This window comes from Drosophila nasuta, chromosome X (assembly GCF_023558535.2).
Source record: "Drosophila nasuta strain 15112-1781.00 chromosome X, ASM2355853v1, whole genome shotgun sequence".
Lineage (NCBI taxonomy): Eukaryota > Metazoa > Arthropoda > Insecta > Diptera > Drosophilidae > Drosophila > Drosophila nasuta.
Genome location: NC_083459.1, coordinates 27,569,055 through 27,596,794, shown reverse-complemented (window position 1 = coordinate 27,596,794; position 27,740 = coordinate 27,569,055). Strand labels below are relative to the sequence as shown.

The 27,740-nt window shown below is 34.7% G+C and overlaps 2 protein-coding genes across 3 annotated transcripts; one reads left to right on the top strand and one right to left on the bottom strand.

The window, feature by feature from the left end:
- Positions 1 to 345: 345 nt before the first annotated feature.
- On the bottom strand, positions 346 to 27,407 carry LOC132795367 (uncharacterized). Of its 2 annotated transcripts, XM_060806039.1 has the most exons (6): positions 27,182 to 27,400; positions 12,209 to 12,268; positions 11,563 to 12,148; positions 10,675 to 10,825; positions 712 to 828; positions 346 to 633 (listed from the first exon to the last, which is right to left on the bottom strand). In XM_060806039.1, the coding sequence occupies exons 2-6, from the start codon at positions 12,266 to 12,268 to the stop codon at positions 516 to 518; spliced, it is 1,032 nt and encodes a 343-aa protein (XP_060662022.1). In that variant the 5' UTR covers positions 27,182 to 27,400; the 3' UTR covers positions 346 to 515. The 2 variants fall into 2 exon arrangements, with proteins under 2 accessions (XP_060662022.1, XP_060662023.1); XM_060806040.1 differs by lacking the exons at positions 346 to 633; positions 712 to 828 and adding an exon at positions 9,004 to 9,333 and having other exon boundaries at positions 27,182 to 27,407.
- Positions 3,421 to 8,909, top strand: LOC132795366 (uncharacterized). The gene is made up of 2 exons (XM_060806038.1): positions 3,421 to 3,880; positions 6,543 to 8,909. Exons 1-2 carry the CDS (start codon positions 3,721 to 3,723, stop codon positions 8,681 to 8,683), a joined length of 2,301 nt encoding a protein of 766 aa, XP_060662021.1. The 5' UTR covers positions 3,421 to 3,720; the 3' UTR covers positions 8,684 to 8,909.
- Positions 27,408 to 27,740: the final 333 nt, after the last annotated feature.

Genomic DNA, 27,740 nt, shown 5'->3' with positions numbered 1-27,740 from the left:
ATTCGGAACAAAAAGATAGTATTGATAGTCATTCCTGGTTTCTAACTCCTACATTAGAAACCCAAATAACTCAAACATAAACCGACAAATAGCTTTGAATCTCACTCATATATTTATATTCATATGCGTATTCACATTCGTATTCAAAGACAAACTACAAACACAAAAACAAACCTTCATTGGAATCTTCTCTTGCCTAGTTGCTGATTTTTCCACTAATGCACCAAATGATATAGAAACGATTAAAAAAACACTTGTTACAAATTACATTCACATTCACGTATATTCATATTCATATTCATATTCGTATTCAACATGCAGCTATTGACAATACTCCAAAGAGAAAAAAAAGATAAAATATTCTGTTTCTCATTTCGGTTTCTTGTCTTCTTCTCTCGTTCTCGTTCTCGTTCGTGGCAAATGGGGCAGCACAGCTTTCATAGTTTTGGGGTGTTATCTCTCAATCCGTCTCTGTCTACGTCTCCATTGATTGCTGTCTCTCTCTCTCTATCTATCTAGTAACAGCGACATCTATCGCGCGGACATTCGGACTTGTAGTTGAGACATTGATCCATGCAATAGGTATCGGCTCCCTCACGACCCTCCAGCTCACCAATAGCCACACACTCTTGTCTGCAAGACAAAGAGAGAGAAATGTGCACGCATTAGACAAGAATGGAGATAGTGTAGAGAAAACTATAGTCTACTTACGGGCAGTGGCAAGCTGTTTCAGGGCAGTTTGGGGGATAGCGCAGGCAATTGATCTCGCACCAGTTGTCAATGCCGGGCAATGCACGGAAAGGCGGGGCACCAATGCACTTTTGATCTCTGCGGGGGCGACAAATTTATAATGAAAATGAAATAGAATAATAATAGTGAAGAAATAGAAATGGATAATAGTTGGGAAATTGTGACAGATAATATTGATGAAGTATTATCGTAATTTAAGTATGAAAAACTTAAAAGAAATAACATTTAAAATTTTTCAATATTCACCATAACCTCACTTTCACTTAGAATAACGTGAATAATAGTTAAGAAATAGAAATGGAAAATAGTTGAGATATTGTAACAGATAATATTGAAGTATTATCGTAATTTAAGTATGAAAGCCTTAAAAGAAATAACATTTAAAATTTTTCAATATTCACCATAACCTCACTTTCACTTAGAATAACGTGAATAATAGTGAAGAAATAGAAATGGAAAATAGTTGAGAAATTGTAACAGATAATATTGAAGTATTATCGTAATTTAAGTATGAAAGCCTTAAAAGAAATAACATTTAACATTTTTCAATATTCACCATAACCTCACTTTCACTTAGAATAACGTGAATAATAGTGAAGAAATAGAAATGGATAATAGTTGGGAAATTGTGACAGATAATATTGATGAAGTATTATCGTAATTTAAGTATGAAAAACTTAAAAGAAATAACATTTAAAATTTTTCAATATTCACCATAACCTCACTTTCACTTAGAATAACGTGAATAATAGTGAAGAAATAGAAATGGAAAATAGTTGAGAAATTGTAACAGATAATATTGAAGTATTATCGTAATTTAAGTATGAAAGCCTTAAAAGAAATAACATTTAAAATTTTGCAATATTCACCATAACCTCACTTTCACTTAGAATAACGTGAATAATAGTGACGAAATAGAAATGGAAAATAGTTGAGAAATTGTAACAGATAATATTGAAGTATTATCGTAATTTAAGTATGAAAGCCTTAAAAGACATAACATTTAAAATTTTTCAATATTCACCATAACCTCACTTTCACTTAGAATAACGTGCAAACCTTGCACCTTAACTAAAAAGTTATATTTAAAAGAATATGCACAAAAAAGTTTGATAGAATTCTTCGTAATCGCATTTAGACTTAGTTTTGATCATATATTTCATACTCAATCTTAAAATAACTTTTATTGAGAATTGTCAAATATTCATCTTAGCCTCACTAACAACTAAAAAGCGATTATAAAATTCTTCTTATTCGCACTTAGACTTATTGTTGATCATATTTTTAAAAAAACTTTTATTAAGAATTTTATAATATTCGCCTTAACCTCACTATTACCTCGAAAAAGCATTTGAGCAAATGAATAGAATGTTAGAAAGATTAAAAAATAGTTAATTTTTCATAATATAAACAACGATAAACCAGAAAAGCGAAAATAATATATTAAAATTAGAAATTAAAAAAAAAAAAAAATATAAACAACGATAAACCAGAAAAGCGAAAATAATATATTTCTCAAGCTCTATCAAAACCTCACTTATGACTAGCAAACTGCGAAGAGCTTGCAAAGTGTTGCATTATTGAATATTCGCAATTAACCATCTTAAATTATAAGAATAATATATATATATAATATAAATAAATCTTATATTATAAGAACACTATATTTTTTCAAAGTCTTCTTTCGTTCTGCAAAGTTTCGTCACGAATTTCTACTCACTTTTTACGTTTTTGTTTAAAATAAATTTATACACTTTCATAATTTTCTTGTTATTGTTATTGTTAAGAAATTCTGGATGACGTTTTGGCGAAAAGGCCCTCAACAATTTGCAGCTACAGCGATGCCATTGAAAAAAGCCGTTGAAACTTTCAATCGCTCCGAGCAGCGACGTCGCAAGTTGGCGGTATTGCGAAATGCGTATGGCAATGCGTTATCCGATTCGAATATGGGTCGAATGCGTGATCGTCCGGTTACATATGTGCCCCGATGCTGTCACAATGATTTGCCCTATGGCAAATTGGCAAATTCATATAGCTGGCAGCTATCGGACACATATGATGCCAGACAAAAGCCAAAGGTCATTGCTATGAGCACTTCGCAAGCATCCGAAGTCTACAACATCTCGAGTGAGGAGAACGCAATCACTCGACGTTACAACGCATTGCAGCGACAGGCGAGGTTAGAGAGGTTAGAGAGGAAGGCTGTCGATAATAAAAGAGTTGAGCGTGAAGGGAACTCGAAATATGTGAAATTTCGTGTGCAGAGACCAAACTGAACAATCTTATTTATAACTTCTAGTTTTACCATTATCTTATCATGTAAACAGATTATGTCAGAGATTAAATTCAAGTGCTTTGATGACATCAATTGTATATATTTTATAGTTGAATGGGAAGCGATTTGAATAATTTACGTTTTATTAACTCGTCTTCCGTCCGTCTGTCCGTCTGTCCGCCTCTTTGGAAGCATAGAACTCTCTCAGTTTGGAAGTTAACTTAATGAAATTTGGACTAATTGCGTTTCGTTCATAAATCACACATATTACTTCGAATCATGCAGATCGTTTCACTATATCATAACGAGACTGAATATGCTTTGTCGTAGAAAAACAAAGTTGTCAAGTTATTCCCTAAGTCAACTCTTCCATTCCATTTCAATCAAATAAATTTCGTTTTTGCTGTCACACTGATTTCATATACGGCATGGACTTCATCTCGGCTCCGGACTAGCACACATTTTTCATCGAATAGTCGCACACGTTTTATACTTTGGACTTCGTCTTCGTCTTAGTAGCAAGGGCAGAGCACACTCAAACACACACACACACACACACACAAGTAACACACACATCCAAAAACGAAATTTTGTTCAAATCACAACGTGAATCAAAGATTGCCCAAAGAGGCAGTTCGACTACTTTATCGTTAGATCATTTCGGACAACTGGACGTCTATGTCACATTCAAGAACATGAATCGCACACGCTTCAATCATCTGCGTGCCGATCGCGAACTCGAGGGATTGCAGCAGGTGCCACAGATGCCACAGATGGCACAGCAAACGCCATTGTCTCCGGTGCGAAAGACAACTTACACACGGGCGGAGCTGATGCAACGTGGACCAGGAGCAGGTAAATAAGGATCTCACAGATCTGCGTTGGAAGCTTTGAATGGGCTTTTGAAATTCTCAGCGCCATTCTCAGCATTTTAGACCCTTTTATTCTTTATTCTAACTTTTGAAACCCTAAATACTTCTTTCCGCTTTAATGTTTTCTTTTGAAAGAATGGAATGGAATTATGTTTCTGAATTACTTGAAGCAGCCCGCATTGTAAAGATCTCACAAATCTTGGCTGGCAATTTTAAATAGTCTTTGAAATCTGCGCTCTTCTCACCATTTTAGACCCTTTCATTCTTGAACGAATCAAAAAGGGGTCTAATACGCTTCCTGCGGAAAGTGTTTCATCTTTAAATGAACTTTTGAAATGTTCGCTCTTCTACAAAATTTACCATTCTCACCATTTTAGACCTGTTCAGTCTTGAACGAATTAAAAAGGGTCTAATGCGCTTACTGTGGGAATTGTTGAATCGCTTAGATATATCTTTTTAAACACTTCTTTCCGCTTTTGTGTTTATTTTTGAAAAAAAATGGAATAATGTCGTTTAGGTTTACTGAAATGCTTCAAGCAGGCATTATTGCAAAGATCTCACGAATCTTAGCTGGAAACTTTAAATGACTTTTGAAATTTGCCGTCTTTTTTCGAAGTTCGTCCCTTCTCAGCTTTTTAGCAGCCTGATCGTCTCTTGAAGTTATGCATTTTAATATGCATTTTAATAGATGCATTTTAATAGATCTCTTCCTGGAAAATTCTTTTCTGAAGTGAAAGCTAAATTGTATTTTTCGTTTACGCAATTTAGGTTTCTTTTTATGTGTGTATGTTTTTCACAGTTTTTAAACTTTTTTCTTTATCATAGATCGGGTTTCCTAACTCAATTTATTCCTATGTGGTTTACTTTGCAACTTCTACAGTTTTTTAATCAGTTTTTTCTTCAACATTGTTTCAAAATGTTTGCATTCTTCATCGTCCATCTAATCTTGCGTTTTCTTTTGCTATAGTTGTCTCTTTCTCTTTCTGTTTTCTTCATCTTTCATCTAATTTTGCTTTTCCTTTTTTTATATTTGTCTCTTTCTCTTTCTGTATTCTTCATCTTTCATCAGATTTCACTATATTTGTCTCTTTCTCTTTCTGCATTCTTCATCTTTCATCAGATTTCACTATATTTGTCTCTTTCTCTTCCTGTTTTCTTCATCTTTCACCTAATCTTGCGTTTTTTGCTATGTTTGTCTCTTTCTCTTTCTGCATTCTTTATCTTTCATCAGATTTCACTATATTTGTCTCTTTCTGCATTATTCATTTTTCACCTAATCTTGCGTTTTCTTTTGCTATATTTGTCTCTTTCTCTTTCTGTTGTCTTCATCTTTCACCTAATATAGCGTTTTTTGCTATGTTTGTCTCTTTCTCTTTCTGCATTCTTTATCTTTCATCAGATTTCACTATATTTGTCTCTTTCTCTTTCTGCATTCTTCATCTTTCATCTAATCTTGCCTTTCCTTTTTGCTATATTTGTCTTTTTCTCTTTTTGCATTCTTCATCTTCACCTAATCTTGCTTTTCCTTTTTTTATATTTGTCTCTTTCTCTTTCTGCATTCTTTATCTTTCATCAGATTTCACTATATTTGTCTCTTTCTCTTTCTGCATTCTTCATCTTTCATCAGATTTCACTATATTTGTCTCTTTCTCTTCCTGTTTTCTTCATCTTTCACCTAATCTTGCGTTTTTTGCTATGTTTGTCTCTTTCTCTTTCTGCATTCTTTATCTTTCATCAGATTTCACTATATTTGTCTCTTTCTGCATTATTCATTTTTCACCTAATCTTGCGTTTTCTTTTGCTATATTTGTCTCTTTCTCTTTCTGTTGTCTTCATCTTTCACCTAATATAGCGTTTTTTGCTATGTTTGTCTCTTTCTCTTTCTGCATTCTTTATCTTTCATCAGATTTCACTATATTTGTCTCTTTCTCTTCCTGTTTTCTTCATCTTTCACCTAATCTTGCGTTTTTTGCTATGTTTGTCTCTTTCTCTTTCTGTATTCTTCATCTTTCATCAGATTTCACTATATTTGTCTCTTTCTCTTTCTGTATTCTTCATCTTTCATCAGATTTCACTATATTTGTCTCTTTCTCTTTCTGCATTATTCATCTTTCATCTAATCTTGCCTTTCCTTTTTCTATATTTGTCTCTTTCTCTTTCAGCATTCTTTATCTTTCATCTGATGTTACTATATTTGTCTCTTTCTCTTTCTGCATTCTTAATCTTTCATCAGATTTCACTATATTTGTCTCTTTCTCTTTCTGTATTCCTTATCTTTCATCAGATTTCACCATATTTGTCTCTTTCTCTTTCTGCATTCTTCATCTTTCATCTAATCTTGCCTTTCCTTTTTCTATATTTGTCTCTTTCTCTTTCTGCATTCTTTATCTTTCATCTGATGTTACTATATTTGTCTCTTTCTCTTTCTGCATTCTTAATCTTTCATCAGATTTCACTATATTTGTCTCTTTCTCTTTCAGCATTCTTTATCTTTCATCAGATTTCACTATATTTGTCTCTTTCTCTTTCTGCATTCTTCATCTTTCACCTAATCTTGCCTTTTCTTTTTCTATATTTGTCTCTTTCTCTTTCTGTATTCTTCATCTTTCATCTGATGTTACTATATTTGTCTCTTTCTGTCACAGCTGCCACTCGTTCGAAGCGTTTATCAACACTGAATCCGGGAAATCGTCAGACTTCGGCGTCCGATGCTGCTGCCAATCGACGCACAAGCAACATGACGCGTGCTCACTTCTTGCCACGTGTGGCACAAATGGGCACCAATAATCTGAGCAACAATAATGGATTGCTCAACACTGGTAAGATGGCACGAGATGCGAGAAAACCGCCCAAGTCGAGCTCCTATTTGCCAAGCACTTTTGGCGCCAAGTTGCCACAGCAACAGCAACATCAACAGCAACAGTTGCTGAGCGGTTGCAGCGCCAGCAGCAGCCTAAGCAACAGCAGCAACGATCTGCGTAAAATCAAACTGGCCAAAGCCTTTCGACTGCCGGATGAGCAGAACAAAAGTTTCGTTTATCTGTGCAAGCCGGTGAAGAAGGTCAAGGAGTTGCTGATGGTGCGGACGCTGCACAACAGCGTCGACAATCTGTTGCACGAATCGGCAACCGATGAGCTGAGCAACGAATGCTTCAACACGATGCAGTTGGAGCTGGAGTTGGCGACGGCGACGGCGGCTGCGGAGAGCGACACTTGCAGCTACTGCAGCAGCCTCAATTTGCCACACGAATTGGCGGAGCTGAGCAGCGCGGCGTCGAGCAGCTATCGAGGATTGCTGGAGACGCAGCTGCAGGATGTGCGTACCCGGGAGCAACAGTTGCAACAGTTGGCGGAGCAAGTGCAGCGAGAGCAGCTATCGGCAAGAGGGGAAAAGAGCATGGAGCAAAAGGAGCAACAGCAGCTGACACAGCAGCAATCAATGAATGAACAGCAGCAACATCAAAAGGGGCAGCAGCAATCACAGCAGCAATCAATGAATGAACAGCAGCAACATCAAAAGGGTGAGCAGCAATCACAGGAGCAATCGCAGAAAGGACAGCAGCAACATCAAAAAGGGGAGCAGCAATCAGAGCAGCAGCAATCACTAAAAGGACAGCAGCAACATCAAAAAGGGGAGCAGCAATCACTAAAGGGACAACAGCATTCACTGAAAGGACAGCAGCAGCCATTATTTCAGTCGCCAACACCGCAGCAACATCTGTCACCACAGCAGCCAGAATCTCTTAAGGAGCCAACAAGCGCAAAGATCGATTATGTTTGCCACAACATACCGACGCTGCAGCGCGAGATCATTTTGCTGCAGCAGCTGGGCGAGAAACTGGAGGCGACGCTGCGTGCGAACATGCAACATGCAGCCAGTGTCACTGCCACTGCCACTGCCACTGCCACTGCCACTGCCACTGCCACATCGTTGCAGCCACACAGCATGCCACAAAGTCCGCACGATTCGCGAACTTCGTTCTATACGCCACGCTCGACGCTGACGCTCTTCGGCTGCGATGCTGCAAGGCTGCACATTCATGAGCTTGGCTGGCGGCGTGTGCAACAGCAACCGCCACACGTGTGGCAGCTGGCCCGTGTGCTCGGTTGTCGCTGTGCGTACGGTTGCATACGTGAGTTTCGCATCGAGACCAAGACGCTGACAGAGTTGAAGACGGCAGATGAGACGGAATGCTTCTATTTGCCACTGGCACGCGATGGCAGCTTGCAACGCACCTCGTTTCGCAAGCTGCGCGAGAATCCGAATGTGTTGCTGCAACAGTTGCGTCCGCTGACGCCGTCGCGTCCATTCAATCTGCTCGAACAGGATGCGATGTTCTTTAACAGCATGATGTCGCATGCATGCGTTGCCAGCAAGTTGCCACGCGAAACGGGCGGCGAGCAAGTGCAACTCGCATTGCGCCACCCACCGGACGATGTGGCACGTTTGCTGCTGGTGGCCACCGTCAATGCCACCGTCCAATGTGAGTTCCCCTCGCCCCCGCCAGCCGAGGCAACCAGCAATCCAGCCATCAAATCCAAGTCTTTGGCTAGTCTCAAGTCTCGTCCATCGTTGTCTCGCTGGAAATGTCGTTTGGCTGTCATGAGGCAGCCGCCTCATTTGGTGGCACGTGTGCGTCAGGTGACGCCTCTGCGGCCGCAGCATGTCGAGTTGGAGCCCCGGGTGCAGACGCAACTCCTCAAGACGGTGCTCGTCGGCATCGCTCAGGTTGCCGTCTTTCTGGTGCTCATCATGGCCTTCAGCTATCCGGATATTCGCTGCTAATCTTTAGGGTTTGGTTTTCACAATTTGTTTAACGTTTTTTTTTTTTTTTTTGTTGTATTCTTGTTTAAAGGGTTTTCCTTTTCCTTTTCTTTGGCAAGCGTTGAATCAACCCCCCCTCCCAAAAAAAAGAGAGTAGAATAAAAGAGAATTCGCCCTCGTTGCTTGGTCAATAAGTTCAACGCTCAAACATCGCATCGGAATGTTAATAAAAATTTCATGTGTTCAATGCAGTTTTTGCTCTCTCACCGGTTATTGTGTAACGGTTAACCGTTTCGCGCCATACCAAAAGTGAATGTCAATTTGTTTTGTTTCTTTTTAATGTTTATTGAAAGCATTTTTTATTTATTTACAGCTAAAGTGTGCGTGCCAATTTGTGTGTGTGTGTGTGTATAAGCGAAGCTGTGCATGTGTGTGTACTATATATATATGCATGCATATATATGCATGTGCGTGTGTGTGTGTGTGTGTAGCCATAACCGTTTGCTTCTGTTGTTGCGATAAGCGTTTTCTTTTTCGATACTCTTTACATCTATAGATTGCTGTTGACCTTTTACCCGTTTCGTGTGTAGCGGGTAAGCGGGTAAGCGGCTAAGCGGTTAAGCGGTTAAGCGGTTGGACGCTTGCGTTTGCGCGCATGCCGCGTGGCATTGCTAAATGTTGACATTGGACGGGGGGAGTGGCGAGAAGAGGGCGAAAAGACAAAGCAAATGTTATTAATGCGTTCATCTGTGATTTTGTTGTGCAATATGAGAAAAAGTGCGAAACGGGAAAGTTGAAAAGGCAAAAGTGAGAGCGAGAGAGGGAAAGCGATAGTGAGTGAAGTGGATAAGAATATTTCGAAAGAGGTTAAGAAAGAAGGGTTAAGAGTTAGAATGTATATACAATAAAAAAGTAAAAGAAATAATTTGATAGTAAGTGAAGTGAATCTGAATATTTCGAAACGGTTAAGAGTAAGAGCATAGAGTATAAAAAGTTACAAAAGCAGCTAGAGGAATAGATAGTATATACAAGTAAAGTTAAAAGTAAATACAAAATTAAGAAATAATAATAATAATACGATTATAATGAAACGGTTATAAAATAATTAACCGTTGCAACGTTGATACCTGTTGTGGCAGTCAAGATGCCCAACTATAAGTATATTATGCAGTTACGCACTGAACCGGTTATGAACCGGTTGCGAATCGGTTATAAACCGATTAGGCTGTATTCGAACTGTTTTTGAGGTTGGTTACTCAAACAAGTTTGAAGTGCATACTAACCAGCTATACACCGGTTGTGAATCGGTTAAGTACCGGTTATAAGCCGATTCAGTACCATTTTCATTCGAATATTTTTGAGGCTTGCCAAACTAACAAGATAAAATCGATTACGAACTGCTTATAAACTAGCTGCGAATCGAAAACGAATCGGTTATAATCCGGTTAGGTGGGATTCGAACTGTTTTGAGGCTCGCCACGGAAGCAAGTTTGAAACATTTGCTATCCAGTTATGAACCGGGTGGAAATCGGTTATGAACCGGTTGGGAATCGGTAATGAATCGGTTATGGACCGGTTAGGTTGTACTCGAACTGTTGTGAAACGCTAACCAGTTGTTAACCGCGTACGAATCGCTTAGGAAGCGGTTGTATTCCAAGTGTGTTTAGGGCTCGCCCGAAGCCGAAAACAATTTCGTGTCGAAAGTACAAATCGGTTATAAGCCGATTATATTGAGGCTCGTCACACAAATTCGAACCGATTATGAACCGGTTATACTCCGGTTATAAACAAATTTTGTTGTGGCTAGTCACAATTTTGCAATGAATGCAGATCGATTACGATCCGGATGCGAATCGGTTATGAACTGGTTATTGTCGAATTGTTTTTATGAATCGTCACATAAACAATGTCGAATCGATTTGAAATCGATCTTGAAACTATTGGGGATCGATTAAGAACCGGTTACGAATCGGCTACGGACCGGTTATCCACGAATTGTCTTTGAAACTCACCGCACAATCAGTGGGAACACATTGTTGTCCTCTGGCGCCCGATAGTCGCGATAATAAAGCAGATATGGTGATTTGTTGTTGATGAAAATGGGCGGCACCCCGCCTCCCGTATTTGAGATGATCGCAATATCCGCACAATTGCGGAATGTCTCTGCAACGAAGAGAGAGATTAGAACAAGTAAGAAAGTTACAGTCGAGTGTGCTCGACTGTGAGATATCCGCTACCCATTTTTAATAAAGGTATAAAAAATATACCGAAAATACTAAGAAATACTAAAAATATACCAGATGGTATGTTTGGTATATCGATGTAGTACCGCATTCAAAATATACCATAGACATCACAATGTGCCAGATTGTCAGCCAAAGCAACTAAGACCCCTAGTAATAAGTTGGCGTTTTTGCCCATACAAAAGTATTTCTTTAATAACTTCCACATTTTTTATCTGATCGCAACCAAATTTTCAGGAATCATAACTACTATCGTATTTATTCTATATACAAAAATTCGAAACTCTAGCTTTATTAAAAATTACGCTTTTTATTCGATTTTTTTGATTTGCGGGGGCGAAAGTGGGCGTGGCAAAAATTTGAAACAAACTTGATCTGCGTGCAAACATAACAAATGCTGTCGAAAAAAAATTATAGCTCTATCTCTTATAGTCTCTGAGATCTAGGTGTTCATACGGACGGACGGACAGACGGACAGACGCACATGGGTATATCGTCTCGGCTGTTGACTCTGATCAAGAATATATATACTTTATAGGGTCGGAGATGCCTTCTTCTATCTGTTACATACATATCCTGCTGACACAAAGTTATAATACCCTTCTACCCTATGGGCAGGTATAAAAAGCAAAAAGATTCGATTCGGGGAAAACTCACCCGCCTTGCCGCAACCAACAGCCTCGGTGCCATTGGAGCAAGTGCCCCACATGTTGGCCGTGTAGTAAGTCCATTGGAGGACACACTGAGTGCAGGTGACATAGGCGGGCAAACGCACACGATACCGGAAAATGTCCTTCTTCTTGGTGTCCCTCGGGATGAGGAAACGATGTTCGCGACTGCCGGAAATGAAGAGCGGATAGCGATCGAAGCACTCCTGAGTGGCCTCCTGTCGCGGATTATTGTTCGGACACAGATACATCTCGAAGCGACCATAATGATTGGCCGTCAGCTCGACCTCGACATCGATCTCCTGTCCGGCCGTATAGTATCGGGAGATAATTCCCTTGGCATACTCGCCACCGGCTTCATGGGGTCGTGGCGACTTCACGTGATAGGCATCGCCACAGACACCGCAACGTCCGCTGTTCTGCTCCCATTGGACCGCATAGCCGCCGCAGAAGAGCTCGTTGTCATTGTAGTTGACGGGATTCGGGTAACCGAAGCGCCACATCGCATTCCTCGCCGGCGGATCCATCAGACGTCCATGACCGAGCACGCTCAGAGGAAGCAGCAATATTGTTGTCTGTCAAAATTGGAGCGTTGAAGCGTCTGTTATAGTTAACATAAGTCGACAGCAACTCACCAATCCGATCAGCATTGTCCACAGTTTGACGGTGGGACCTCCGGACAAATGTCGGCGCATCTGCAAAAGGAAAAGGGCAAAGAGCCATCAACGACAGGCAAAAGGGAAAAGGGAAAAGGAACAAGGAACGGGCATCAGTAATCAGTGGGCATAAATTTGAATGTATTTGCTACTCAAACGGGTTCCAAATCGGACAGCCACAGTGGGCGCTATTGACATTTGAGTGGCTAAAGTATATCAAAAGGTGCTAAGTTGGAATTTGAAAAAAAAGAGTTTTGGTGCTTATTTTGGCAAATTAACTTCATGAGAGTAAATAAAGTGAATTATGATAATACAAATTAATTATAATAATTCAATGGACTTTTCAAATTCCTTATGCATTATATTTATGGATTATCATTTAATATTTTTGTAAAACACTTGTTCTGAACATTGGAACACTTTTAAAGTCTATTTCTAAATGAAATTTCGAAAAATATATTTCTAAATATAATATTATAGATAATATAGAATTTTTTAAAGAATGAAAAAAAATATAATGTATTCATGAAATATAATTTTCTAAAGAATTAAGGGAATAAATTGAAGGTTCTTAAGAGCAAATTTTAAGTTTGTACTTTGTACTTTGGAGGAGATTAAAATACCAATATATTTCTTAATGAATATAATAATATATTTATTGATATTTTGATCTCATGTGACAACATAAAAATTACTCTTAAGATTATTCAATCTTGAATAGAGAATTTTCGAAAAAATGTTAGCAAAAAAATGAATACTTTTAAGAATGATTTGAAAGAGTTGATATTTCGAATTTCTTGAAATTAATTAAATTTTTGTTTGCAAAAGATTCTCTTAAAAGTTGTTAAAAATAATATAATATGAAAAATGTTGTTAATGTTTATTTTGCGTGCTTTGCCCACTGTGCCAAAGCATCCCGATATCAAGTTGCAAGGACGTCCACCTGATCTGCTTTTACGATTTTAACGGCTGGCCAAGTAGTTGTTGTTGTTGTTGTTGTTGTTGTGGTTGTTGTTGGTTTATAGTTTATGTTCAGCATGTTGGGTCGTTGTCGGCTTGTCAAGCAAGGAGTTGGAGGCAGAGAAAAAAGCTGTCAATGTTTCTGTTGATTTTTGTTTCCTTTTTGTTGTACAATTTTATTTTTATTTTAATTTAAATTTTGTTTTGCTTTTGTCGTTTTTTGTTTTTTTGTTTTTGTGGCTGCTATGAATATTATTTTTACCATCATCTAGTTTACGCACAACTGCAAACGACCTCTAAACGGGTTTCGCCTCCCTTTCTACCTCTCTCTCTCTGTCTCTCTTTCTGATCTCTCTTTATCTGGCGCAGTTGAGAATCGACTTCTGCGACCGGCCCCTTAATATAAAGTGTTTTTTTTTATACCCGCTACCCATAGGGTAGAAGGGTATTATAACTTTGTGCCGGCAGGAAATGTATGTAACAGGTAGAAGGAGGCATCTCCGACCCTATAAAGTATATATATTCTTGATCAGCGTCAACAGCCGAGACGATATAGCCATGTCCGTCTGTCCGTCTGTCCGTCCGTCCGTCTGTCCGTCTGTCCGTCTGTCCGTATGAACACCTAGATCTCAGAGACTATAAGAGATAGAGCTATAATTTTTTTTCGACAGCATTTGTTATGTTTGCACGCAGATCAAGTTTGTTTCAAATTTTTGCCACGCCCACTTCCGCCCCCGCAAATCAAAAAAATCGAATAACAAGCGTAATTGTAAAGCTAGAATTGCGAATTTTGGTATATACAATAATAACTATAGCATTTATGATTGCTGATTTGGTTGCGATCAGATAAAAATTGTAGAAGTTATTAAAGAAATAGTTTTGTATGGGCAAAAACGCTTTCTATGTATGTGTTGTATGTATGCGTATACATATGTATGTACATATATACATGCTCGCCTCTATATTTGTATCTGTATGCAAGAGGCACTGCGATAGCTCTATTGGTAGAGTGCAAGCATATTACTGTTGCGGTAGTCGAGGGACTCGGGTTCGAGCCCGCTCGGGGAACAAAATTTTTTTTTTTTTATCGTATTTACAACAATTATAAATAAAAATTGTGGATTTTACTAAAGAAATATTTTGTATGAGCAAAACCGCCTGCTATGTATGTATTGTATGTATGCGTATACGTATATACATGCTCGTCTATATTAGCATCTGTATGCATAGGGGTTCTTAAGCAATGCGATAGCTCAGGTGGTAGAGTGCAAGCCGCGCATGTTGTGGTGCCCGGGTTCAAACCCGCTCGAAGTACAAACTTTTTTTTAACCACCCGGTCGGTGGAGCTCGAGTTCAAATCCCGATCGAAAATACATGCATATTTATTTTTAATATTTTGAGATTATTACCGTAATATTTTGCTTTTATTCAAAATGGGTAGCGGGTATTTCACAGTCGAGCACACTCGACTGTAGCTTTCTTACTTGTTTTTTTTGCGGGGCGTGATGCCGACGCTTGACGGTCTAAAAATATATTATGTGCTTAGGCCAAAGAAGTTCTTATCGATATGTTCAGAGAGATAGATAGAGAGAGAGAGAGAGAGAGAGAGAGAGAGAGAGAGAGAGAGAGAGAGAGAGTCTCATTATAATCTCAAGTGTTATTCGGTTATGACATCAGATGCTGTCGACAATATTCACAATTTATAATCAAATTATATCGATATAACATCAATTTCGCATATTGATTAGTTCCACAAAAGCATAGAGTGAGAGAGAGAGGGGGTGAGAGAGAGAGATGCTGATGGTTATTTCATCTTAATGGGCATTGACTTCTCAACGGAAGCAACAACAACAAGAATTTGTAGAAGTTGTTTTCATTATGAGAAAAGAGAACAAAAAAAAAACGAACATTTTGCATGCATTTGCATAGTTAAAATTCCGCTATGCGAAATTTAGTTAAACGAAAGAATTCCGATATGATTGAATGATCTTAGTTTGGCATCTCGATGGGTTCATTAGCTCAAAATTTGGCAGTAAACTAAAATACTAAGAAGCATTGAAATAAATGTGGAACACTTTTAGGTAAATTCGAGTTCATAGAGCAAATCTAAAAAGATTGCTTAGACTAAGCTTAAAATTCAGTTCAATCTATTGTGAACTTGATTGTAATCATAAATTACAAATAATTGAGAATAATAATATGAGTAATTTATTTAATAGTGGTTCACATTTAACATAAATATGTAATAATATTTAATACACTGTTTAGCAAAGTAGTTTGCTAATCTTCATTTAAGAACTTGAATGTCAAGAATGGACAATCTAGATTAAGATTTTTTCTTCAATTTGAACATCATTATTTTGATTCAAGATTATGTTTTCTTTTTTGTAGATAATCTTTAACATTTGAGATCTTAAATTTCAATAATGAACCATCTAGGAATTTTGTTGAATTTTTATCTTGGTTCAATTTGAACATCATTATTTTGATTCAAGATTATGTTTTCTTTTTTGTATATAAACTTCAACTTTTTGATCTTTAAGATCTTAAATTTCAAGAATAGTATGCTCCAGAAATTTTGTGGAATTCATAATTTCTTGATGCTAGATTGCATTTTCTTTTTTGTAGATAATATTTAATTTATCAATTTCAAGATTCATATTTTGACTTACTTAGCTAAAATATGATTACATGGAAAAGTTGCACAGCAAATCATCGAATCGAATAATAATCTTGAAGATCTTTGAGTGTATTTTGTAGAATTTTAATCTTGATTTAAGATTTTATATTCGTGATTAATTTACAAATCAATTTCTGGCTATATATTTTTCATATTATCAGCTTAAATTTGGTTTGCTAACTGAGTTGAGATTACATTACGAATCATAAGCAAATTAGAGGCTGAAAAATCTGTCTGCTTCGCTTAACAGCTTCTTTTATTTGGGTTTTTGTTTTCCTTGGCTTTAGCTTTTAGCTTTTAGTTGTTGTTTTTGCTGTGTTTGCGCTTGCATTAACTTTGGGCATGTAATTAGGCATGAATGCTTGTAATCGCACTCACACTCACACTCACATTCACTCGCTGTAATCGTACTTCAATTTTAATTGCTTGCAATGGGCGTTGCACAGAAATCAATAAGCCAGAAGTTTGCCCAGACTCGAGTGAATTTCAGTGAGTGAGTGTGTTAAATGAGCGTGTTGCATGCTACGCAGGAGCCACACAAAGGCCTCAACCTCAGCTCATTGCTGAAGGCGCCGAGCAGCAGTCAACAACCAACAACCAACAACCAACAGCCAACAAGCCAAGAGAAAAACAGTCTTCAGTCGGCTGGTAAATTAAAAGCGCCAGGCCAAGAGACCGATTAACTGCCCCAAATTTAGCACACAGTTCAAAATGGCAAAAGGCAGTGAAAACAAAAAGGAAAAATGCAAAGCAAACTTACTGATGAATACCCTAGAAAACTTATTCAAAAGTCTTGCAACTCATTTAATTGAAAAAAAATTAGAGAAAATCCAATAGGAATTATCGGTATTATTGAGTTTAAAATGTCTTATTTCGAGAACTTTAAATCCAATAAATAAAATGTAAAGTATGAAAAAAAAAGAAGATTCGAAATATATATCATGACAGTAATAAGCTTTTATTCTATTTAAAAGTAGTGAAATTTTTGGTATATTATTCGGAATATGTTAGCTTCAAATAGTTGCCACTATTTCATGTTCATTTATCTCGAGAACTTTAAGTATATAACACTTTTAGCTTGAATAAACTTGAATGTTTTTTAATTCTCATTCAACACTCCAAATTTCAGCTAAATAGTTCATATAGATCCTGAGATATGAGCATTATTTTAAGTGAAATAAAATGACTCAAAGTTTGTTTCAACTGAACTAATTACATATATGTATTATTCTATGGATTTCAACTCGTTTTATGTTCATTTATCTCGAGAACTTTAAGTATATAACACTTTTAACTTGAATAAACTTGAATGTTTTTTTAATTCACATTCAACACTCCTAATTTCAGCTAAAAAGTTCATATAGATCCTGAGATATGTTAAGTGAAATAAAATGACTCAAAGTTTGTATTATTCTATGGATTTCAACTCGTTGAATGTAGTGGTATATTTGGTATATTTTCGGTATATTTTAGCTTAAAATTATTGACCCTCTTTTATGTTTATTTTTCTCGAGAACTTTAGATATATAACACTTTTAACTTAAATAAACTTTCATGTTTATCAATTCTCTTTCAACACACCAAATTTCTGCTGCGTGTTTTAAATAGATCCTGAGATATTAGTGATATGTTCAAGGAATAATCGAAATGCATGGAAATGGACTTTAACTTTATTGCAACTCAACGTTTTTATAGAGTATTCCAAGCGTTGTGTCAACGTTTAAAGTCCTTGTGTCAACCGTTTATCATAATTGTCAGCTAAATTAAAATGCTTCAAGTTTTTTGCATACTTTTTTGTTGGTCGTGCGTTTTTTTGCTTTTGGCTCGAATGCCGCAAAATTGAAAATCATTGCTGAAATTAAGTTGTAAATTAAGCAAATTGCCAAAGAAGCGGCAGCTCATTGTTATTATTGTTGCCGTTGTTGTTGTTGTTGTTGTTGATTTTGTTGTCTTGCGTTTTCTTGGCCAACTGAAATTTATTTTTACTTCACGCGTTTATTCAATTTTTTTCGACGTTATGCAATTGACAAGTCCCGATTTACATGTTGCCCCAAATATATTTATTTTGTCCGCTTGCGCAATCGACAATCGCCCAAGGTGGACACGAACAACAAAAGAGTGAGGGAGAGAGAAAGAAAGAGAGAGAGAGAAAGAGAGAGATGTGGACCACCCACCTCGAAGATAAACGCTTTTTGAGATAGGTCATCTTTTGTATAATGACATAATAAATTTATCAAGCAACGAAATAATTAAGAGACGAATTTATTTCAAACCAAAAAGATGTGCACAGAAGTAACTTTTGAATGTGGAGAGAAAAAGTAAAGAATATTAAAAATGGAAAAGATAAGTAAAGTAATGTATTATTAAAGAATATTAAAAATGAACAGAGAAAAAGAAAATAAAGTACTTTAAATAAGAACATTATTTGGGAAAAGAATATTCGATATTTATAATGGAAACTCTACATTTTTGTAGAGTTATCTTTGCTATCCAATGGTGAAGAAATAGAATAGCTTAATGAGTCATTAATATATAGATTATATATTTTATCGAGAAATTTTTTTAATGGCATAATAAATTTATCAAGGAACAAAATAATAATGATAGGAATTTATTTAAAGCACAAAAGATGTGCATAGATCGAAAAAAAGAGAAAAAGTAAAGTATCATTAAAAAATATTTAAAATATAAAAATGTCAGAGAAACTATTCAGTTAAGTATTATTAAAGAATATTAAAAATTAGAGAATTGTAGAGATAAAGTAAAGGAAAGTTTTTTTTTAAAATATTCAAAATGGAAAATTAATTCAGGAGGAGCTAGAGAAATAAATTTCTTTACAATTCTGTTGTTATCAAGCAAATAAGTAACTTCGAACTTTTTGAAATAGAATAATGAATACTCTACTTGATGAGTCATTAATCTATAGATCATGTACTATAGTGTATTCCTCTTTTTATGGCTGATGAGCAATCGCCAAATGATATATGATCATTCAAATGATGGCGCCAATAATTCGACAAAGTCTCTTAAATGGAAAGACGTGTTTCGTGGAAGGGAAAGAAGAAGACTTTGAGAAGCGAGAATTGCAAAACGAGGAAAGAAATCGATAAATAATTATAATGTTTGTGATACGCATAATAATAAATAGTTAATAATTTTGTTTGAGCAAGTCACGACTTTGTTAGCCGCTTGACAAATTGTTTATATGTAAGTTCTGATTTTATGTTTCCATTTCGGTTTTTTGGTTTTTGATTTTGGTTTCGAGGTCGAACGAAAACTGATTTACAAATTCGAATTCGAATTGGAATTAGAATCGGATTTGTTTTGATTCTGTTTTTGTTGTCCGTTGTCTGTTATTTTGTTGTTTGTCTTTCTTTAGAGCGAATTATTTATCAATTTCTTTTTGACACGATTGAATTAATTACGCGGCAAATTAAAGCGGCCCACTAATTGGGCTAAGAGCTGGGCACGGTTTTTTTTTTCCGGGGATTGGCTCACTGGCATTTTGTTGTTGTTGTTGTTGTTGATGTTTATTTGATGTTGGCCACAACATCAACATCAACATCAACATCAAAAAGAGAAAGACGCCCGCGCGCAGAATTTGGCACAAATCAACAGCAAATTGAGAGAGCGAAATCAACAAAAACAAGTAAATAAATAAATAAATAAACTAAGCCACAAAAATTCTTTCTCCATTTGCCATTTGCATTTCTTGTGTTATTTCGTTTTATTGGATCATTGAGCCCCCCCTTTGGATAAGGTCGACTAATGGACCTCATAGGCTCATTAATAAATATGCAATAAATTAAACGAGTCGAGTTGAAATGTCTATCAAAATCGACAGAATTGAGCTAAGCTAATCGTTATTTATTTAACACGTTTTCAACGTTTCAACGTTTCGACTTTTTCTTCTTCTTCTTCTTCGTGACGAACCTTTTAAGTATATCATAGATTAGATGACTAGATTGGCATTTCCATCAGTTAGATACTCAATAATTGAATAGATGATTATTGCTAATGTGGCTGACCAGTAGCTGGCATATCGCATTGCGTATCGGGTTTCAATTTGATTATTGAATTATTAAGATATTAGGGTTGGAAATGAGAAATCTGAAATCTAATCTGGCATCGATTATGAAACGGTTAATTTTGTGAATTATTAAGATATTATCTCGAAGGGTGTCTGATTATATTGGATATGTTTAAACATGAATCGGTTATGAAAAGGTTATGAACCGGTTAACTATTTAAATTTTCTAATTGTTGAAATGTTATATCGATGGGTTTTTATGAAATAAAGTTGAAATTCGCTTTTAATTTGAAATTTTAACGATTAAGAATCGGTTAGAAAAAAAAAGAAATTTAATCTGGAATCGATTATGAAACGGTTAATTTTGTGAATTATTAAGATATTATCTCGAAGGGTGTCTGATTATATTGGATATGTTTGAAAGTTGTCACTATAAACATGAATCGGTTATGAACTGGTTAACTAGTTCAATTTTCTAATTATTGAAATGTTATATCGATGGGTTTTAATGAAATAAAGTTAAGTCGTTATAAATTTAAAATTTGAATAATTAAGAATCGGTTTGAAAATAAGAAATTTAATCTAGAATCAGTTATGAAACGGTTATCTAGCTTAATATTTAAATTATTAAGATATTATCTCGAAGAGTTTTTAATGGAAATAAAGATGAAATTTGCTTTTATGTTGTGTCTGATTATGTTGGATATGTTTGAAAGTTGTCACTATAAACATGAATCGGTTTGAGTTAATAACATAATTTTTCATAAGGTTTTTCAAAAATAAAGACGAAATTCGTTTTTAAATTGTGACGCCATAAAAAGGAAATCCGATTGAAAAATGAACTTAAATAAGGAATCGATTTTGAAACGGTGTTTGAATTATTTCGATATTTTCTCGAAGAGTTTTTAAAGAAAATAAAGATGAAATTTGCTTTTATGTTGTGTCTGATTATGAATTTGTTGAATATAGTATGTTTTTAAAATTGAAAATAAATACACGAATCGGTTATGAAACGGTTACGAAACGGTTCACTCACTTAATTTTTGAATAATTAGGATATTATCTCGACATAAATTCGAAATTTCAGGTTGAAAATGGGAACTTCAAACATAAATCGGTTATGAAACGGGATTTTTACTTAATCTTTTAAGTATGTATTTCGATATTTTCTAAAAGGGTTTTTATGTGCGGTTTAACTATAAATCTGTTGGATGTGCTTGAAAGTTAGGACTGTGAATATGAATCGATTATCTAGAATAATTCTTAAATTAATCACATATTGATATTAAATATGAAGTTCACTTTCAGGTTGTGTTACCATAAACTAGAAACTTTAGCGATTATAAATTAGGTTGAAAATGAGAACTTCAAGCACAAATTAGTTAGGAAACTATTTACCTAGTTAAGTTTTTGAGTTATGAAGATAAAATTCGCATTTATTTGAAATTAAAACGATTATGAATCGGTTTTAAAATGGGAACCGTTATGAAAAATTAAATTCAAATCGGTTACGAATCATTCAATTTGCATTATGCATAATTCTAAATGCAATAAATTGACTGAATAGCTCATTATGTAAATATTATTTCACTTAAAATGAAGTGCGAACAATGATGAGCACCTAATGCAAGACCTTCATTCTTAACCTACTTTGTGGCCACTGCGAACAAGTGTTAACTCTTTTTTTTTTGCAGTCTTTTCAGTCTTTGTTTCTTTTGGTTGTATTGATTTGAAACGCGTGCAAATTGTGGTTTGTCATTTCGCAGTTTGCCCGAGTTTGAACTGTTCCAAAAGCTTAGCTGGGTGTTGGATGATCGCTTGACGATACGGTTGATATACTCGTATATGCAGATCACGTCGGATCACGCTACATGGCATGGAATATCCATCAAACATGCGTAAATTTTATAATCAAATCGAAAAGCCACTGACATCGATCGATGATCGGATCGATCAGAAAACCTAATCAAAGCGGTTTCCTCTCCCTCCGTTTGATTCAAGGCAAAAAAAATGTGTCAATGTGTCAATTGTGTTTTTCTTGATTTGGCAAAAGCTGCATAAATATAATAAATAAAAGAGTACACAAACAATTGCCAATTTAATTTGCTAGCCAAAGAATTCACAAATGAACAACTTTGAAGGCAAAGACACGACTAGAAGATACCCTGTTTATATTTATCTAAATATTCTATCTTCGATATGCTCATCAAGTATGCAGAGTTGAGGTAAATTAGCTATAAATATGCTCAATAAAAACTGAATATTATGGGAAGAAAAGAGAGAAAGATTAAAGAAGCAAACTCGAAACTTGATTTGCTTATGATAATAAAAAGCTGCGCATCAAATTTGATAACTCCAGCTCTCATCGAAGCTGAGTTCGTTGAGGTCAAAAGCTGGTGTAAGTTGATATAAAACAAGTAAGAAAGTTACAGTCGAGTAAGCTCGACTAAGAGATACCCGCTACCCATTTTTAATAAAGGCAAAATATTGCGGTATCATTTTCAAAATATACCGAAAATACTAAAAAAATACTAAAAATATACCAAATGGTATGTTTGGTATGTCGATATAGTACACCATTCAAAATATACCATAAACGGCACAATATACCAGATAGTCAGCCAAAGCAAAGCGTTTTTGCCCCTACAAAAGTATTTCTTTAATAACTTCCACAATTTTTATCTGATCGCAACAAAATTTTCAGGAATCATAACTACTATAGTAATTATTGTAAATACCACAATTCGTAGCTATAGCTTTAAAATTACACTTGTTATTCGATTTGTTTTTATTTGCGGGGGCGGAAGTGGGCGTGGTAAATATTTGAAACAAACTTGATCTGCGTGCAAACATAACAAATGCTGTCGAAAAAAAATTATAGCTCTATCTCTTATAGTCTCTGAGATCTAGGTGTTTATATGGACGGACGGACGGACGGACAGACGGATAGACGGATAGACGGACATGGCTAGATCGTCTCGGCTGTTGACGCTGATCAAGAATATATATACTTTATAGGGTCGGAGATGCCTTCTTCTACCTGTTACATACATTTCCTGCCGGCACAAAGTTATAATACCCTTCTACCCTATGGGTAGCGGGTATAATGAGATATATATAGTATAGGAATTTAATATATGTATAGTACTATAAGTATAAACTTTAGTCCTCTATTAACTGCATTCTTATCTATTTGAAGTTTGAATTTGAGTGCTGAGTTCTCAAAGTTGAGGTCAAAAGCAGTTGTAAGTTGATATATTATATACTATATAGTATATTATAGTATACTAATATAATATATAATACCATAAGTATAAACTTTAGTCGTCTATTCACTGCTTTCTTATATATTTAAAGTTTGAATTCGAGTGCTGAGTTCTCGGATATATGTATAGTATTATTTGATATATTAACATATATACTATATAGTTTAGTTTTGTATAGTAAACTTAGTAATATATTATATCATTCTATAAGCATAAGCTTTAGTCGTCTATTCACTGCTTTTTTTTTTATCTATTTAAAGTTTATATACGAGTGCATAAAAGCATTTCCGTTTCGAGTTTGTTTTATTTGCTATACGAGTATAACAAAAAAGTGAAATAAAATTAATTGCAATCAGCTGGAGCTGGAGAGCTTGACAGTCGTGGGAACAAGCGTGCCAAAGTCTGGAGCAACCAGTTGAATGAGTTGACGTTGTCTCTGTTCAGTTATTTTTTTTGTTGGTTTCTTTATCTGGTTACTGCTCTGACCACAATTGATGACCCTTGGTTAAGAGTGTTGGTATTGCGCATCCTTGCCACTTTTGATATTTAAAATAAAAGTTTGTGCCGACTTTTAAATGAGATGCAGATATAACTGGAACCCAGATTGACTGCTCCGATTACGGGTAAGTGCACAATTGAAGGTCAACTGAATGTGGCCAACAACAACAACATCAGCAACAACAACCAAAGACGGTTAAAAACACAACTGAAATGAGTGAAAGAGTCAGCTTATCCAGCTAACTCAACTGAATGACCAGTTAATTAATGCCTCTTCAACATATCTTTTAACACATTCTCTTTGCTCTTTGGTTTTATAGATCAAGTTCATTTTACAGATTTCAGAGATATTAAAGATTGCATTGATTAAATTATTACAACAGAATTATGTTGATAGCTTGTTAAATGAATTGTTTAGTTATCTTTGGTTAAAAGACTTTTCTTATATCTTTTTTTTTTATATATATTTTTTGTAATCAAATCCTTCTTTTCTTGCCTTAATACTTGATTAAATTATTACAACATAATTATGTTGATAGTTTGTTGAATGAATAGTTTTTTTTTCTTTATACTTTTCTATCTCTCTAAATCTTAGATCTATGTATAAAAGTATTAAGTCACAAACAGCACGATCTGATTACAAAAAATATTCAGATGGCAATGATTAAATTGTAACAACAATATTTCGTTGAATGATTTCTTTAGTTATCGTTTTTTTAAAAGTCTTTTCTTATGTCTCAATTATGAAATGGATTTTGTAATAAAATCGTTCTCTTTGTGACTTAATACTTTCACAGATCTAAGATATAATATTAAGATTAAATTATTACAACAAAATTATGATCATATTTTGTTGAATGCATTTTTAAGTTTTGTTTTGTTAAAAGACTTTTCTTATCAGTACTTCAAAGCACGAATAAAAACTACACAGAAAGAAAAAACGTGCTAAATTAAAGAATAAAACAAGATTCGAATAAAGCTTGTTAAATCTTAAAATGCAAAAAAGTCTTATTTCAACATTATTTTTAAGATTGAAAAGTTCTTAATTCGAGATTTCCAATCTTTTCAATCTTGATTTTTGTCTCTCTGTGTAGTTTTATATTTTATTTCAACCAAATCTGTGAATATTTATTATTCATTTAATATTTATGTTAAAACTGGAACGTTTAGTTGAAAAGTAATTCGTGTTCTATCTTAAAGCCTTTATCTATTTTTATATTATATATATATTAAGGAATATGAAAAATTAAAGTTTGTTTGAAAAATAAAATAAATAATAAATTAAATATTAGGAACATTTTTTCCCTCAACATCTTTTAGTTTAGATTTTTTTTGCTATTGTTTTATTATTATTATTATTATTATTATTATTATTATTATTATTATTATTATTATTATTATTATTATTATTATTATTATTATTATTATTATTATTATTATTATTATTATTATTATTATTATTATTATTATTATTATTATTATTATTATTATTATTATTATTATTATTATTATTATTATTATTATTATTATTATTATTATTATTATTATTATTATATTATTATTATTTCCCAATTACAAATAAAATTAATAATATATTACAACTTCGGATCAATTCCCCAATATAATTTCAATGTCTTCAAGAAATCGCCATTAATCGTGATGGAAAGTAAAAGCAAAACAATTGACAACATTTTCTTGCGCAATGTTCGAACATTTCCCAAATAGGAGACACAAAAATAAACAATGAAAAAATGAAAATAACTTTTGCTTTCTTTCAAAAAATGTTGAGCCCAAAACGGAGTGACTTTGCCCCACGGTTCCCCCCGCCTCGCGATGTGCTGCATATCAATTGATTAGTTTGTATTTCTTTTGTCAATAAATCGATCGTAGTAGTAGTAGTAACATATAGTATGGTAGGGAGTAGGGAGTATTATCAACATGATTTCGGGCTAAATCGGTATTGAGTCACTTTGGGGTCGAAGCAAAACAAAAGGTTTGTTTAATTAATTTGTTGGTGTGCACAATTAAAAGCAGCTAATTGAAATGCACAAATTGCCGCATGACTGTGCCGCATGGGGCACATAAAAAAAATTCGAAATCCGACCAGAGTTGACATCTTTCTTTATTTTACCTTTATTTTACCCTCTCTTTATGCTTTGTTGTGTGTGTTTTTTTTTAAAGTACTCGTAAACGCAAACACTCGTAGCATTTTGTGGGTAGCGGATTCTATTTACTGCACACTATGTGAGTGTTGTATGTAAATACCTTCGTTCTCCCCCTTTAACCCCACATCGCTGTGCATTCCCCTTGATCGCCGATCGCCAGAGAGCTCTTTAGTATGCCGATCGGGTGGCATCTCAAAATGCGTTGACTTTGAACGCTTTTGACAGTCGACACACAGAAGGTGAAAAACATTTCAGAATTCTACAGAGTTGAATAGCAGCAAACACGATATATCAACCGAGCTGTCTATATCTTTTCGAAACTAGATCGGTTTTGGCTAGAATTAAACTCAAGCTAAACTGGAAGAAATGTTATTAAAATGTTTATGCTAAAAGTTTTTTTTTTTAGCAATTCATTATATTCTTAAATTTCTGGTCAACATTTATCAAACTTCATTTCTATATCTTTTCAAAACTAGATCGGTTTTGGCTAGAATTAAACTCAAGCTAAACTGCTTTATTTAAAATATTTTGGGAAGAAATGTTATTACAATTTTCTTATGTTTTTAAATAAATAAAATTCCTTAGCAATTCATTATATTCTTAAGTGTCTGGTCAACATTTATCAAACTTCATTTCTATATCTTTTCAAAACTATATCGGTTTTGGCTAGAATTAAACTCAAGCTGAACTGCTTTATTTAAAATATTTTGGGAAGAAATGTTATTACAATTTTCTTATGTTTTTAAATAAATAAAATTCCTTAGCAATTCATTATATTCTTAAATTTCTGGTCAACATTTATCAAACTTCATTTCTATATCTTTTCAAAACTAGATCGGTTTTGGCTAGAATTAAACTCAAGCTAAACTGCTTTAATAAAAATATTCTAGGAATAAATGTTATTAAAATTCCCATTTATTTTTTTTGGTTCTAAAATTTTCTTGTGTTTTTAAATAAATAAAATTCCTTAGCAATTCATTATATTCTTAAATTTCTGGTCAACATTTATCCAGTTTCACTTTCCGAATTTCTTTCAGGAACAACAAAGATGTACGACTTTCCTTTACTATATTTTTAAAATTTAACTCGAATATCAAAATATCCACATACATATATCATTTCTTTTTGTTGTTCGTTTATGTATTGTCAACAAATCACAATTATTATTAACAATAAACACAAGAAGTAAATGAAAAGAAAATAAAAACATTTTTTTTGCACATTCAACTTGTAATACCTTTTTTTTTGTGTGTGGTTAAAATATCAATATCAAGGTCAACAATTTATTCACAAGTTTCTTTTATAAAAAATATTTATTTTTCACGCAAACACTTTTAGAATTACAAAAATTACCTTGAAAAGCAGCAAAGTTTTTAAACTGTTTTTTAAATTTTTTACACTGTTTTTTTTATTTAAATATTAATGTAAAAAAAAAATGGTAAAATAATTTGTATTTTAAATATTTTTCGAGCGACACTTGAGAAAAATAAAACACGCACAGCACTTGGAAGACGACGCGCTGCAATTGGAATACGTTTCGGTTTTTGGAAATTGGAATTGGGCTTGGAATTGGAATTGGAAGTGTTGGCGCGTGCTTTGCGTTTGCGCAGCCGCAGCGTTCTGAGTTCGTTTGCCGATTTGCGCTCGAATTTCAACAGCTTCAGCAGCAGGCGACGGCAGCAGCAACAACAATAACAACAACAACAACAACAGTTTAAGTAAATACGCTTCCGAGTCCCGTCTTATTTTTAATATCGATACGACGCGACTGCGACTCAAACACGAGCCCTGCCTCTGCTCAGACTCTGCCGCAGTCGCTGCCAACGCATAGCTTTGGCTCTGCTCGCGCTACGCATGCGTAATGCGTCGGCGTCGGTGTCGGTGTCGGTGTGCGGCGTCGCAGTTGGCGTTT

Excerpts from the sequence above, each read along its gene's own strand:
- LOC132795366 (XM_060806038.1), top strand. The coding sequence starts at position 3,721 with ATGAATCGCACACGCTTCAATCATCTGCGTGCCGATCGCGAACTCGAG. Across the intron at positions 3,881-6,542 it reads GCAACGTGGACCAGGAGCAG|CTGCCACTCGTTCGAAGCGT; the intron begins GTAAATAAGGAT and ends TTTCTGTCACAG.
- LOC132795367 (XM_060806039.1), bottom strand. The coding sequence starts at position 12,268 with ATGCGCCGACATTTGTCCGGAGGTCCCACCGTCAAACTGTGGACAATG. Across the intron at positions 829-10,674 it reads GTGTTCCCACTGATTGTGCG|AGATCAAAAGTGCATTGGTG; the intron begins GTGAGTTTCAAA and ends TCGCCCCCGCAG. Across the intron at positions 634-711 it reads GAAACAGCTTGCCACTGCCC|ACAAGAGTGTGTGGCTATTG; the intron begins GTAAGTAGACTA and ends TTTGTCTTGCAG.